The sequence below is a fragment of the Pelodiscus sinensis genome, chromosome 6 (assembly GCF_052426305.1).
Source record: "Pelodiscus sinensis isolate ZL-2025 chromosome 6, ASM5242630v1, whole genome shotgun sequence".
Classification (NCBI taxonomy): domain Eukaryota; kingdom Metazoa; phylum Chordata; order Testudines; family Trionychidae; genus Pelodiscus; species Pelodiscus sinensis.
In genome coordinates this window covers 81836936-81851147 of record NC_143057.1, presented here as the reverse complement: position 1 = coordinate 81851147, position 14212 = coordinate 81836936, and the positions used below count along the sequence as shown (strand labels likewise).

General features: G+C 42.9%; 1 protein-coding gene across 2 annotated transcripts in view; it reads left to right on the top strand.

The window, feature by feature from the left end:
* The window catches only part of RASGRF2 (Ras protein specific guanine nucleotide releasing factor 2), a 203959-nt gene that overhangs the window by 96931 nt on the left and 92816 nt on the right, over positions 1-14212 (top strand). For both annotated transcript variants that reach the window (XM_075932213.2, XM_075932212.2), the window contains exons 12-13: positions 778-914; positions 10565-10647. In XM_075932213.2, coding sequence (XP_075788328.1) covers positions 778-914; positions 10565-10647 — 220 coding nt within the window. The remainder of the gene's footprint in view (positions 1-777; positions 915-10564; positions 10648-14212) is intronic.

Genomic DNA, 14212 nt, shown 5'->3' with positions numbered 1-14212 from the left:
ATTTTACTTTTTCATGAAGTCTGAGAAGTAGTGTTAAAAACTACATGTAAAAACTCTGTTTAAAAATATGCATTTTGTTCTTGCTGATAAGATTTCAAGTAAATAGATGAACCAGTGTAACAAATTATTTTCTGTTTTTTTGTGAGGAAATTTAGACTTGAAGATCTTAAATAAACAAAATCCTGTCTTGAAAAAGAAGTTAGAGATAATTTGTTTTCTTGAAGACTGGGGAGAGATGAAATAGTTGGTTGAGCTGGTTGAAAATTTTGTTCTGGATCCTGTAAATCGTAACTCCGATCTTGTTCAAATTAAGTAACAAAATGTATTACTTTGCTTTTTTAAAATTGTTTGGTTCCAATCCCATAGATTTTGAAATTTGAGCATGAGAATAGTTTCATTAAGTTTAATGATTTTTCTCATGTGTTTAAATTATAAAACACATGGAGACATGTTTGTAAGATTAGGGCCTTACTCAGTCATTTGGAAACCTTAAATTCCAAACTGAAACTTTATGGTGATTACTAAACCGTTATTCCTGATATTTGTACTTCACATCAAGTCCCATTCATTAGTACTCATGTATTCATTTTTCCCAAACTTTGCTTGTACTTGATATATGTGAAGATGTGGTCATTGCTTTGGAGGATAATGGTGGTTGTTTGGCAGAGGGAGGTTTAAAATACTTCTAAGTGTAAATGTAAACAGTACATTTGTTTATATACAACTTTTAAATCACAACTGCTTGTTTCTTTCTCCCCCTCACCCTGAATTATGAAGCAAAAGGTTCTGGGCAAGTGTTTGGTCACCTTGATTTCAAGATTGTGGTTGAACCTACCGATGCTCCTCCTTATACTGTTGTACTATTAGCGCCTACACGACAGGAAAAAGCTGCATGGACAAGTGATATAAGTCAGGTAACTTATGCTTTTCCTTTTTTTTTTTGGTTTAGTTTTGTTTTTGTTTCTTACTGATAACATTTGTTGCTCTTTGTTTCAAATTAATCTCGAGCTTTTGCTCTTTTTCCAGGGTTTACTTTTTAGATTTAATACATAAGAATCCAAGTGTTTGCCTATTTTTACAGAGAGTTTACACTTTGCTTTATAAGGATTAATAAGTGTAAGGCAGAAAGTTGTTTTGCAAGAGATGTGATAAGGATTATGGAGTAGGTAAATGAATAACCCATATAACATGTTTATCACTCATTTTTATCGTTAATATGTAATGAATGCATTTCTCTCTTGATTTCAAAAGAAGAGTCAGACCTGTTAATTTGAGATTCTGCTAATTGCTATCTGCAATATAAATAAAAAATCATTTATTTGTGGTTCTTGAATCTGGAGGAAAATGCCTCCATTCTATTTGCATCTCATACTATGAACATGTTTTATATTTCATAGACTAAGAGAATAAGGTTAATTTGTTTATTTACCCCACATTGATAAGAAAAAAGATGAATGGATATGATACATAAATAAGGAATATGATAGTTTGCAGGTAATTCACTTTTTTGTAAATGAGTGAAGATGAAATATTAACATAGTTTAATGGTGTGAGTATCATTTAAAAAGAGCATTATTTTAAAATCTAGGAAAGTTATTAAACAGAGGATTGCTAGAAATCTTTTTGGGGAAGAGGTTGAATACATAGTAAAAGAGTTTTCACTTCCTTGTACCATATCTGAATGTACCCATAGGATTTATCTTGGATAATGCTTATAAAATATGAGGTAACAATATGAGCTAGTGCCATAGTTGTGGTTTAGAGCTCTCTCAGACTTCTGTTTAATTATAAAGAATAATTGATTATTCTTTATTGATTAGCAAACACCATAAAGGCAAGTTTCAGTTTGGAATTTGATGTTCTCCCAGAGCAATTTTTGTAGTAAGTGAATCTGATGAATTTGTTTGAAATTAGTTTAAAAAAAAAACCTCTTTGAATCATTTTGGACTGGATAAACAGTTTTGGAGAAATACAATTGGGATGGTAGATAAAATTTGGAAAAAACACCCAAGTGACTTAGGAGCCTATGTCTTACTGAAAACCATTTAAACTTCTAAATGTGTAAGTCACTTACCTGCTTTTGAAAATATTATTCAGAATTCTTATACTGGATGAGTAACGATAAAGTAAAAATATATAGCTATAATAATGACCTTTTTTTTAAAGTTCAAGAGCCAAATGTTTAAAACTATAAATTTCAAGACCCTTTCAATGGCAGCTTCATATATCAGCAATAAAGACCTCATGTGAAAAATCACCTGTGAGTCCATCTGTCTATTTGCGTGTCTCCAAATTCATTTGTTCAAGAACTCCTCCTAAACTGTAAGAGTTAGGGCCATCAAATTTGGTATGCAGCTTCCTCTTATCATAATGCAAGGCCAGGGTTTGGTTGTGCCAGGAAAATGGGAAGTCCCTGGAATGAGACTGTTTTCCATAACATGGAAAGGGAAGGGGCAGAGAGGAGAGACTTAATGCTCCCAGTGGCCAATGGGGGTAGCAAATGCAGGGGAGAGCTATAACGTAGAGTGACCACTCGAGGCAGCTGCACCACCAAGAAAGTGGGCAGCTCAGGTGGGAGTTCACCATCTTGCATGCCACCACACTGGACCCCCTGCCTCTAACCCTTTCTCCTCCCATCTCAGGCCCTTGGCTGCAGCACTGGGGGGCAGTGGAGGGAGAAAGTCCTGCCAGATGGGAGAGCAAGAAAGGCCCTACCAAATGGGGAGGGGGCCCTAGGGCAAGAGAAAAGGCCACCACTGACTGGGGGGGGAGAGGACTAGAGGGAGAGAAAAGGCCACTGCCGGCTGTGGGGCGAGGAAAGACCCCTGTCGACCAGGGAGGCTGTGGGGAGAGAGATGGCCTCTGGTTTGGGAGGAGGACTATGGAGAGAGAGAAGGCCCCTGCCATCTTGCAGGGAGGGGAGAGGCTGGAGAGGGAGAGAAGGCCCTGCTGGCTGGAGGAGTAAATCCCACTGGATGGGACCCTGCACCCGGAGCCCCTCCTCAACCCTCCACCATGACTCCTGCATCTCCCACAACCCCAGCCACTTACTCTGCGCACACACACACCCATCTCCACGGCTGACTCCTGCACCCTCCACACTGCTAGTCCCCTACTCTGAAGGACTGGGTAATGCTGGATAAGTATTTTAGTAATAGATAAAGGAGGTAAGTGAGAATGCCACCAAACTCCCACTAAGTTACAAGTTTTAGGATGAAAATTGAATAGTAAAAATTACCAGATCAGAATGGTAGGGCTTCTTGCCCAGTGTTTTGTCCCTGACAGGGCTCAAGACCAGCTGTATAGAAACGCTGTAATGAACAATTGGCTAAACTATCCATCAGTGACTTTTCCTCTTAACACACTAATACTAGCACTCTGAAGGACGACATAAGTGCTATATTAATGGAAAAGGTAAACAATAAGAATCTTATTATTTCATACACGTTCCATTAACTAGGTGTGCAAAAATGTGCAGAGTTCAACGCACAAATGAGAAATTTTATACTGAGTTGCCATTAGTGTACATGATTAATCTAAACTTACAAAACAACAAATAGTTTAGTAGCACATTAAAGACTAACAAAACATGTAGATCGTATCATGAGCTTTTGTGGGCACAACCCACTTCTTCAGATGACCAGAGTGTTAGAAATTCAGAACCAAGAATAAATAAGGGCAGGAGGGAGGGAGGAGGGAAGAAGAAAAAAAATTGGAGGGTGGGGAGACAGTGGATAGATAAGTTTCAAAGGGATAGCGAGCCAGTCTGTAACAGGAAAAACTTTAAAAAACAACCAGTAGTCTTTTAGCACCTTAAAGACTAAATAGTTAAAAGAGGCTGATAAGAACCTTTAGTTTGCACTACACAGACATCAAGAACCATTGGCACCTTCATTGTTTAGTTGGTTGATAATGTACAAGCCATCCGATATAGCGATTTAGACTATTAGCATGAGAATTAAACTTGTGAATGAAGTGGAGTTCCAATCCTTCTCTGTGTATTTGGCTTGTGGAATTGGTCTGAAACAAAACAGCAACTTGGCGATCCATTAATGAGTGTCCAAGAAGGTTAAAGTGTTCCCCAACAGGTTTTTGTGTGTTGCCTTTTAAGATATCTGATTTGTGTCCATTAATCTTTCCCATGGGGACTGTCCAGGTTGTCTAATATATATTGCAGTGGGGCATTGCTGGCATTTGATGGCATAGATCACATTACTGGATGTGCAGTTAAATGAGCCTCTGATTTGGTGGCTGATGTGGTTGGGTCCAGTGATGAAATCACTTGTATTGATGTGTGGGCAGAGTTGGCACTGTGTTGATTGCAGGGGTGGGTTCCTGGATACTTATGGTGTAGCTGTGTGGCATGGTTACTGGAAAGCATTTGTTTCAGGTTAGGGGGTTGTCTATAAGTGAGAATAGGCCTTTCACCCAAGGCCTCTGAGAGTGAAGGGTCATTTTCCAAGATAGGTTGTAGATTGTGGATAATGTGTTGGAGGGTTTTAAGTTGTGGACTGTAGGTAATGACAAATGGAATTCTGTTGTTTTCCTTTTGGGTCTGTCTTGAAGTAGTTCATGTCAAGGTACTTTTTTGACTGTCAATCTGTTTTTTCACTTCTGCAGGTGGGTATTTCAGTTTTAAGAATGCTCTACATAGCTCCTATAGGTGTTTGTCTCTGTCTATGGGATCGGAGCAAATCCGGTTGTATCTTAGGGCTTGGCTATATATAATAGATTGAGAAATGTGTCTGGGATGGAAGCTGGAGGCATGAAGGTAAGTGTAGTAGTTGGTAGGTTTCCGGTATAGGGTGGTGGAAATTTGTCCATCATTTAATTGTACTGTAGTGTCAAGGAAGTGGATTTCTCATGTGGACTGATCCAGGCTAAGGTTGATGGTGGTGTGGAAGTTGTTGAAATTCTTGTGAAATTCTTCAAGGGTCTCTTTCCTGTGGGTCCATATGATGAAGATGTCATCGATATAGCGTAAGTAAAGTAAAAGTTTTAGGGGAGGATAGCTGAGGAAACGTCGTTCAAGGTCAGCCATAAAGGTGTTGGCATATTGTGGTGCCATGCAGGTGCCCATGGCTGTGCCGCTGACTTAGAGGTACAAATTGTCTCTGAATCGGAAGTAGTTGTGAGTGAGGACAAAGTCGCAGAGCTCTGTGATCAGGTGCTGTTATCGGGGATGGTGTTCCTGAGGGCCTGTAATCTGTCCTCATGTGGAATGTTGCTGTAAAGGGCTTCTACGTCCATAGAGGCCAGGATGGTATTTTCAGGTAGATTACTGATGTTTTGAAGTTTCCTCAGGAAGTCAGTGGTGTCGCGGAGGGGGCTAGGAGGGCTGGTAACATAGGGTCTGAGGAGGGAATCAATATAGCCAGATAATCCTGTTGTAAGTGTGCCAGTGCTTGAAATGATGGGCTGTCCGGGATTTCCAGGTTTGTGTATCTTGGGTAGCAAATAGAAAACTCCTGGTCAGGGATTTGGAGGAGGAGGGGTTAGTGTAAATTTGTTCCTGAGCAGCATTAGGGAGCTTGATGAGCAGTTGTTTCAGGGTTTTTTGGTATTCTTTAGTGGGATCTCAGGAGAGAGGATTGCAGAATCTGGTATTGGTGAGTTGTCTGGTTGCCTCCTGTTCATCTGTTCTGTTCATGATGACTACAGGGCCCCCTTTGTCAGCCTCTTTGATTATGATGTTAGAATTGTTTTTGAGGCTGTGTATAGCATTGTGTTCTGCATGACTGAGGTTATATGTTGTTGTTTGCTGACAATGTCAGCGCGAGTACATTTGTGGAAGCAGTTGGTATGCAAATCAAGACTCTCATTACGACCATTAGTAGGGGTCCACATAGAAGCCTTCCTCTTGTAGGATTGGCAGGGGGAGCAGCAAGGTCAGTGTGTTGTACATTGGTGTGTTGGAAATATTCCTTCAGGTGGAGGCAGTGAAAATAGGATTCCAGGCGAAAATAGGATTAGTCTAGATGTGTATATAATCAAGGGTACTGCAATTATAAATAAGGTGTGCAAATGTACGCACACAACTTTAAATTTAGACCCTGAATTTTACTTTTCACTTAGTGATTGGTTGACCTTCCAATAGCAACAAATAAAGAAAATCAAAACATATTGGCTGTGTATAGACTGGCCAGTTTTTCCGGAAAATCAGCCACTTTTCCGGAAAAACTTGCCAGCTGTCTACACTGGCCGCTTGAATTTCTTGACTTCCTACTGTAAGAAATCAGTGCTTCTTGCAGAAATACTATTCTGCTCCCGTTCAGGCAAAAGTCCCTTTTGCACAAAGCTTTTGTGCAAAAGGGCCAGTGTAGACAGCTCAGATTTGTTTTATGCAAAAAAGCCCCGATTGCAAAAATGGCGATCGGGGCTTTTTTGCGGAAAAGCGCGTCTAGATTGGCATGGATGCTTTTCCGCAAAAAGTGCTTTTGCGGAAAAGCATCCGTGCCAATCTAGATGCTCTGTTCCGAAAATGCTTTTAACGGAAAACTTTTCCGTTAAAAGCATTTCCGGAAAATCATGCCAATCTAGACACAGCCATTTAGAAAGAAGAGCAAGAATGAGGAAATGAGTAATAGGCAAATGCCATTTCTGTGATTGTTACATAGTTATTTACTATACTGTTGCCATGGAAAATGTATTGAGCAAAAAATTAGCGATAATATTTGTCTTAGAAATCACAGAATCAGGTATCAAAATTCATTTCTTCCACATCAACAATAGGTCCTGATTCTTTGCATCATCAAATAACTTTCATATACAATTTTTGTGGTAACAACTTTTATCCATCTGCTTTCACCTTTTGGTATCTGTGTTTTTTTTAAAGAATTTATTTTAAGGCTTTTTAAATTTATTTATAACATTGCCCTCCCCTGTCCTGTTTGGGAAGAGTCTGGGAAGTAAACTCAGGTTATTAAGACTTTGAACCAGCGACAATTGTAATATTGAAAATATTGTTGTACCCACTTTGTGGAAGTAATGAGATCGATTAATTTCTTTATGGTCTATCTTTTGTTGTGTGAAAGAGCTTATTTAACTGAGGGTCTCTTCCAACTTCTGTGTCCTCGGGAAGAGAAAGAGTTTTAATACAGCTTATCCTTCCCTACTGTGCTTTCATGCTGAAGTTAACATTTGTAGATTTTTCTCTACATTTTTGTCTCTCTCAAAAGAATATCCAAACACATCTGGAAAATTGTTGCTAAAAGGCAAAGTCAAAGAATATGACAACTGTAACTATACATAATCATCACTGCCACGCTTTATATAACAAGTGTCCTTCAATAATAATAATAATAATTAGTATGTACTAAGTCTGTGACAAATAAGGAGTGAAATGAAATGGAGCTTCCTGATTCTAGGGATAGAAAACAGAAAGTTCTATTTTGGAATGGATTTAGGCTTTGATGGAAATTTGCTGGTGATACAGGTTGAATCTACCTGGTCTGGCATGCTCAGGACCTAACTGGTCCTGAACGAGGGATTTTGCCAGACCATGAGAAGTCATTTCTGGCCCTCCAGCCTGGCTCCTCCTGGTGGCTGCTGGCTTTCCCCTCTGCCAGCAGCCCACAGTCATGCTGGGCTCCTGACCCGCCATCCCCACTGCGGCAGCCTGCAGCCCTGCTGCCTAGGCTTCCAGAATGACCACGGCTAACCATGGCCCCACTGTCTGGACTCCCAACCTCATCACATCTGGCTGCAGCCCTTATATCGGCTATGCTGCACTCCTGGCCGCACAAGCTCTGCCGCAGCAGCCTGTGGTCCCATTATTACAGCTCCCAGCCCCACCGTGGCTAACTGTTTCCCTGCCACCAAGGCTCATAGACCACTGCACTGCTGGAGTCCACTGGTACTCTGGGCACTGTGCCATGTCTCAACCAGACTCCCATGGCAGGGCTCCCAGCCGCTGGTCCTCCTGCAGCCAGCCTGGCTGGGCTTCTGCCCCTCTCCATCCCCCCACAGGGATCCTATCTCTGGCCTTCCAAGGGGACTCCCTGGTCCAGCAACATCCTTAGAGAGTTTCAATCTGTACTAGAACTTGCAGAAGGTCAATCACCTGTTACAACAATATAGAAATGGCAGTTTTTAAAAAGGTTGATAGCACGCTTTAATCCCGTTCTGAACTATCTTATATTAGTTACTTCAGGTATCACAGCATAGAACCTACAGTTCTCTAAAATGAAAGGCAAAATCATGTTTTCTTTGCTTACCCGGTACATGAGCAGTCCCATTGTCTGAAATCAAGTGACTAAAACTAGCAGAATTTAACAATCGTTAACATTTTCTATTAAACTCTTTAACATCTTCATAAAGAGATGAATTCAGCTTTTACCCCAGAATAAATGTGTATTAATTGTACTAACTGGTGAAACTAGGACAAAATTCAGTTCCAAATTTGTAGTATGAGTTATATTACTATAATGGGGAAAAAACATCACTTCCAAACTTGTACCTATTCTTCTTAGTTTAAGGGTATGTCTACACTAGCCCCTTAGTTCGAACTAGGGTGGCTAATGTAGGCATTCGAACTTGCAGATGAAGCCCGGGATTTAAATTTTGCCCTCTCTCTCTCAGCTCTCATCCACCTCCTACCTCTCTCTTCATCTCTCTCTCTTTCTCTTCTCCCCCTCCCGCCTCTCACTCTGTGTTTCTCTTCTCCTTCTCCTGCTGCGTCTCTCTCACTCTCTCTCTGTCCTCCACCTCCTCCGTTCTCTTCTCTGTCTCCTCTGCGTCCGCTCTGCTTTCCTCCTTTTGAATCCGGCGCCCTTTCCTGACGTCAGAGACGCACGCTCGTCCAGGCCCCGCCCCCTGGCTGTTCCCTCTGGGTGGCGCTGTTGCCTCCTGCCGTGGCGCTTCGCTGACTTCTGCGCCGCTCAGCCGGGCCGCAAACAGTTGCTTGCACCGCTTGCTTCCACGTGGCAGCGCGGCTGAGCGGCGCGGAAGACAGCTGAGCGCCACGGCGGGAGGGAATAGCGCCGCCCAGAGGGAACAGCCAGCGTTTCAGCATTACAGAGTCACAGACATTGGGCTACTATATATATGATGATGCCCTGGCCCCTGCTGCCTCCCCAGACTTCCCCCATTACCTCTCCTGCCTCTTTCCCCATCTTTGCCCTGAGCTCCCTTCTGTGACCTTGCACCCCAAACCAGCCCTGCTCCTTGCCTCTTGACCATGGCACCTTGGGTGGGTGCACATATCCGCCACCTGTAAAGCTGTCTCTGACCTTAAGCCACATTTGTGTCCTCCTGCTCCTGTGTTGCATAATTTAGACAGCCGTGGAGTCTAAATTACACCAGCCTCTCTGGACTACTCTTTGAGTTGCAGCAGTGCACAGAACTTCTCCAGCACTATGTGCTGTGACTTCATCCCACTTGTACCATTCCTGCCCCCAGCCTCAATCCCAGGACACTCTTGGTGCTAGGGCTTGCAAAGGAGTCTTTAGAAGGCTGCCATAACAGATGTCTTTTTCAGTGCCAGCACTGGGGAAATACTCCAATAGCTGGAACTGGGTCTTTTAGAGCAGTGTTTCTCAACCAGTGGTACAAGTACCCTTAGGGCAGTGGTCTCCAACCTTTTTACACCCAAGATCACTTTTTAAGTCTCAGAACAGGTGAAGATCTACCGCCCCTCCCCTTCCTTGAAGCCCCACCTACATTACATGAGGAAATCTAATGTAAATGTACTGCGCAGGTGCGCAGTTCAGAGAGGGCTCAGGAGTTACTCTTAGAGCCCCTGAGATCTACCGGTAGATCGCGATCTACTGGTTGGTGACCACAGCCTTAGGGGTACTCAAGAGAAGTATGGGGGGTACATCAACACAACTGAAATTTGGAGAAAACTGATTTTTTTTATTTAAATTTTTCCGTGCTTTATTATTTTTGTACTTTTTACACCCAAAACTTTCATCACCCACCCAGATATGATTAAATTGTTTAAACAAATGTGTTGCAATCATAGAACAAATTTTGTGTGACTGAAAACTGTAGATACTGGGGATACTTTTTTTTAAAAATAGGGGTACTTTATAAAAAAAAGATTGAGAAACACTGTTTTAGAGCCTATTTACATCAGTCTGAGCAGAAAGGGTCCAAAGCAGGGCTGAGGCTTTTGCCAAGCATGTCTATATATCTTTCTAATCTCCTTGCAATATACCTATTGTGTATATCGATCTTAAAAATACCATAGGGTATGTTGAAGATGTTTTAATCAAAGATGTTTATTGAATCATAGCATATGTCATTTACAACTTAAAACAGTTTTAGCATATCAAGAAATGAGTAGACCTGTATATCAGTTTGTGTACATTAGTGTGGATCCACTGACTTTAATGTTTCAGTGCTGCAAAGTGAACTTGTAAGGGCAGACTGGAGAATTCTGTCCATTGTGTTTTCATTTTCAATGTTGTTAGCTTTATTTATTTAAAAAAAATCTATTTTAGCTACCTGTTCACGCCCTCTGAGCACAATATTTTAGGATTACAACAATGAAGGAAAATGTGAAACTATGTTCTTTTTATATTCTTTTGATGTTAATGATTCTTGAATTTCATTTTCACAGTGTGTTGACAATATAAGATGCAATGGTTTAATGACCATAGTGTTTGAAGAAAACTCTAAAGTCACTGTGCCACATATGATCAAGTGAGTGCAAGTTTTTTTTACATGGGAATAATGAAATATTTTTTAATTATTGAAAGCTTAATATGATGGACAGATTGAAATTTTGGAATATAACAATTTTGTACATTTTTGTTAATCCTACATCCAAGTTATTTACTTGTGCCCATAATATAAGAAGTAGGGAGTACCAAATAAAATTAATGAGTAGCCTGCTTAAAACAAACAAAAGGAAGTATTTCTTCTCATAATGCACAGTCAACCTGTGGAACTTCTCACCAGAGGATTTTGTGAAGGTTTTAATGAGGTTCTAAAAAGAACTAGATAAATTCATGGAGGACAGGTCAATCAATGCTTATTAGCTAGGATGGGTGGGAATGGCATCTCTAGCCTCTATTTGTCAAAGGCTGGGAATGAGTGACAGAAGAGGGATCATTTGATGACTATCTGAGGCACTTGGTGCTGGCCACTGTCGGAAGACACGACACTAGGCTAGAAGGACCTTGATCTAAGCCAGTATTGCTGTTCTCGTGTTCTCTTTTCATCAGGTAATTTTCCTAGAAATGTCACTTTTATTTGTTGGCAGCAATTTTCAGTACCTGATTTCAAACTCATAGCATAGGAATACTTCGGAGTTCCCTTACTGTTCTATGTGTACATTATCGACCTTTATCCAATAGAAATGTTAAGAAATAGAACAGAATATTAGTACCCTTTTGTGACTTTGCCACAAGGTCATTTCTCCTTCTGGACCTACACTGTACCAAGAGATCACTTGGCAGCACCTTAAATAAATGTTGCTCTTCCTTTCTGCACCTTGATGTATTCAAATAAAAGCATGTGAAATTTTCTCTCTGGTACATACCTAGAGGTTAAATCTGATGATTTTTTTTACTATCTAGAAATAATGGACTTTTCTTATTTTGATTTTGTTAATGATTCTGCAATGCAAACATTACTACTACCTATTAAGCATAGACAGAGTGCACAGCACTTTCTGAAACATAGAGACATATTCCCACTCCCAAAAAAACGCACATTCTCAACAAGCCTGCTAGGGTAGTAATAATATACTTGAGGTCAGCATCATGTTTCAGAGATTTTTTTTTTCCCCTTTCTATTTGACTTTGCAAATTTTTTGACATTTAAAAGTGTGTTATTGTTTCAGATGTCTGCACTTGCTAAACCAAACGATTTGTGTGCCACTTCAATAAGGGCATAATTTAACAAAGAAAATTGTGTTCTCCTTCGAGTGGTCCCCGTGGGTGCTCCACTGTGGGTGCTGGTGCATCCTTGCGCCAGTGACCGGAGACTTTTCTAGCCATTTCTGCCGTGCCGTGGCGCCTTCTAGTGTCGTTGGAATTGAAGGGCGCCTGTGTGCGCGGCTCCTCAGTTCCTTCTCTACCGTCCTCGGCAGCAGACGGCGCCCTCTGTTCTCCTTACTTCTCTCTAAAAATAGTAAAATACCTCGTTTTATTCCCTAGTTACCTCATCATCCAAATTTTTAGCCCTATTTGCCTCCCCTGTCTAGTTATTTAAAAAAAAATGTCTTGTTGTGGCTTGCCGCTTTCCCCCAACCCCTCATGCCCGGCTCGCCGGGCTTCAAACTCTGCGAGTCATGTCAAGATGCCATGCCTGCTTCCGACGGGCACTCCAACTGTATTAAGTGCCTTGGGGAGGCGCACCAGACTCAGAAGTGCCTGCACTGCTCCAAACTAACGGCGAGGGCGCACCGAGACCGAGCCAGTAGACTAAAGACTCTCTTATACGAGAAGTCCCTCCGTCCCTCCTCAGAGGGAGCACTGAGGATAGGCCGGGAACCTCCAGCGTGGCACAGCTTAAGACGCTGGCATCGCACAAAAGAGCTCATTCAGAGCCAAGGCAAAAATCAGCGGCACCGACTGCTATGGCCGTCCTCGGCACCAATGGCGCCATCGAAAGAGTGCACAGCACCGAAGCGTGCGAATACGGCACCGTACTCGGCACCGAAAAAGGCCCGTGCCGACAAACCACCTTTGAGTGCTCCAGTGCCGGAACAAGCCTCAGCACCGTCAACCCCCCCGTTGGCGGTGCCGCTACCACTGAAACCGCATCACCCCGCACCATCTCAGAGGCGTGAGCCGTACCGATCCCCGGTGCGGAGCCACACCTCTTCGGCACCGCCGTCCCCAGGTTCCTCTATCCACTTGGTGAGATCTAGGCACTCCTTGGCCGCTTCTCACTCAGTCGGTGACATCGGCACCGAACCAAGGAGTAGGTTCTCATCACAACACTCTAACCCGGCACATAGACCTCCATCCTGGCAGCTGGCTGCATCCATGGTATGCGCAACAGTATGCTTACCCATCCCCGCCACATGCCACTCAATGGCAACCCTGGGAGCCACGTCCAAAGAAGAGTCACCACCGACCCTCTTCTACTATTTCCAGGCCACCTCCTCCCTTGCCTCCTGCCACTGTATCTGCCACTGAGCTGAATTCTCCAGCCCCCTCAGACGCACACGACTCTCTCTCTGAAGGCGAGACCAGATCTCCTCTACAGAATTCCTCCTCATCCCCAGACGAAGTGGTCACTACCGAAGCCCCACCATTGGGAGATGACACAAAAGAATTTCAGGAATTGTTTAAAAGAGTCGCTATAGCTCAGGAAAGAGATCTCCAAGAGGTGCAGGTCAAACAATATCGCCTTCTTCGTACGCTTCAGCCGCCAACCGCCTCTAGAATTGCTATCCCCATGGATGAGGCTATTATGGACTCGGCCGACAATATCTGGCAGACCCCAGCATCCGTCACTCCAACAAATAAGAGAGCAGACCGTAAATACTTTATCGCTCCAAAAAATATGGACTTCCTTTTTACCCACCCACCTCCGAACTCCCTAGTAGTGGATTCGGTACGTCACAAGGGTAAACAGTCTAATCTAAGAACCACCCCACAGGAGAGAGGCCACAAGAAAGTGGACATTATGGGCCGAAAGGTTTACTCTTCATCCACATTACTCCTCAGGGCTGCAAACTATACTGCCATGCTTGTGGACTATGACCACACTAATTATTCCAAGCTCCAGGATCTCCTCCAACACCTTCTGGAGCATAAACGGTCAACCCTGCTCAATATTATGCAGGAGGGCCACACCATCTCCTGCACAGCCTTACAGTCCACTATGGATGTGGCAGACACCGCAGCTCGAATTATGGCCTCGGCGATAGTGCTCCACAGAATTTCCTGGTTACAAGCATCTGGGGTACCTAGGAAATCTACAACAAAAGGTTGAGGACTTACCCTTTGATCGAACCAACCTTTTCGCAGCTAAGACCGATGAGGTGTTGCATTCTATGAAGGACTCTCGTACTACTCTCAGGATCCTTGGAATGTATACTCCTCCATTCAAGAAAACTAGGTACCAGCCTTACCAACACCCGAGAGAGCCGTTCAGGTAACAACCCAAGTACGATTTCTGCAACCAAAGATCTCAGCGCCGTAGACCACAGCGACAACAACAGCACGTCGCACCCCATCCACCATCGAGCAAGTAGCAGGTTTGACGGTCAGGTCGAGAGCCAGGAAGCCAATCCACTGACACTTCCAAC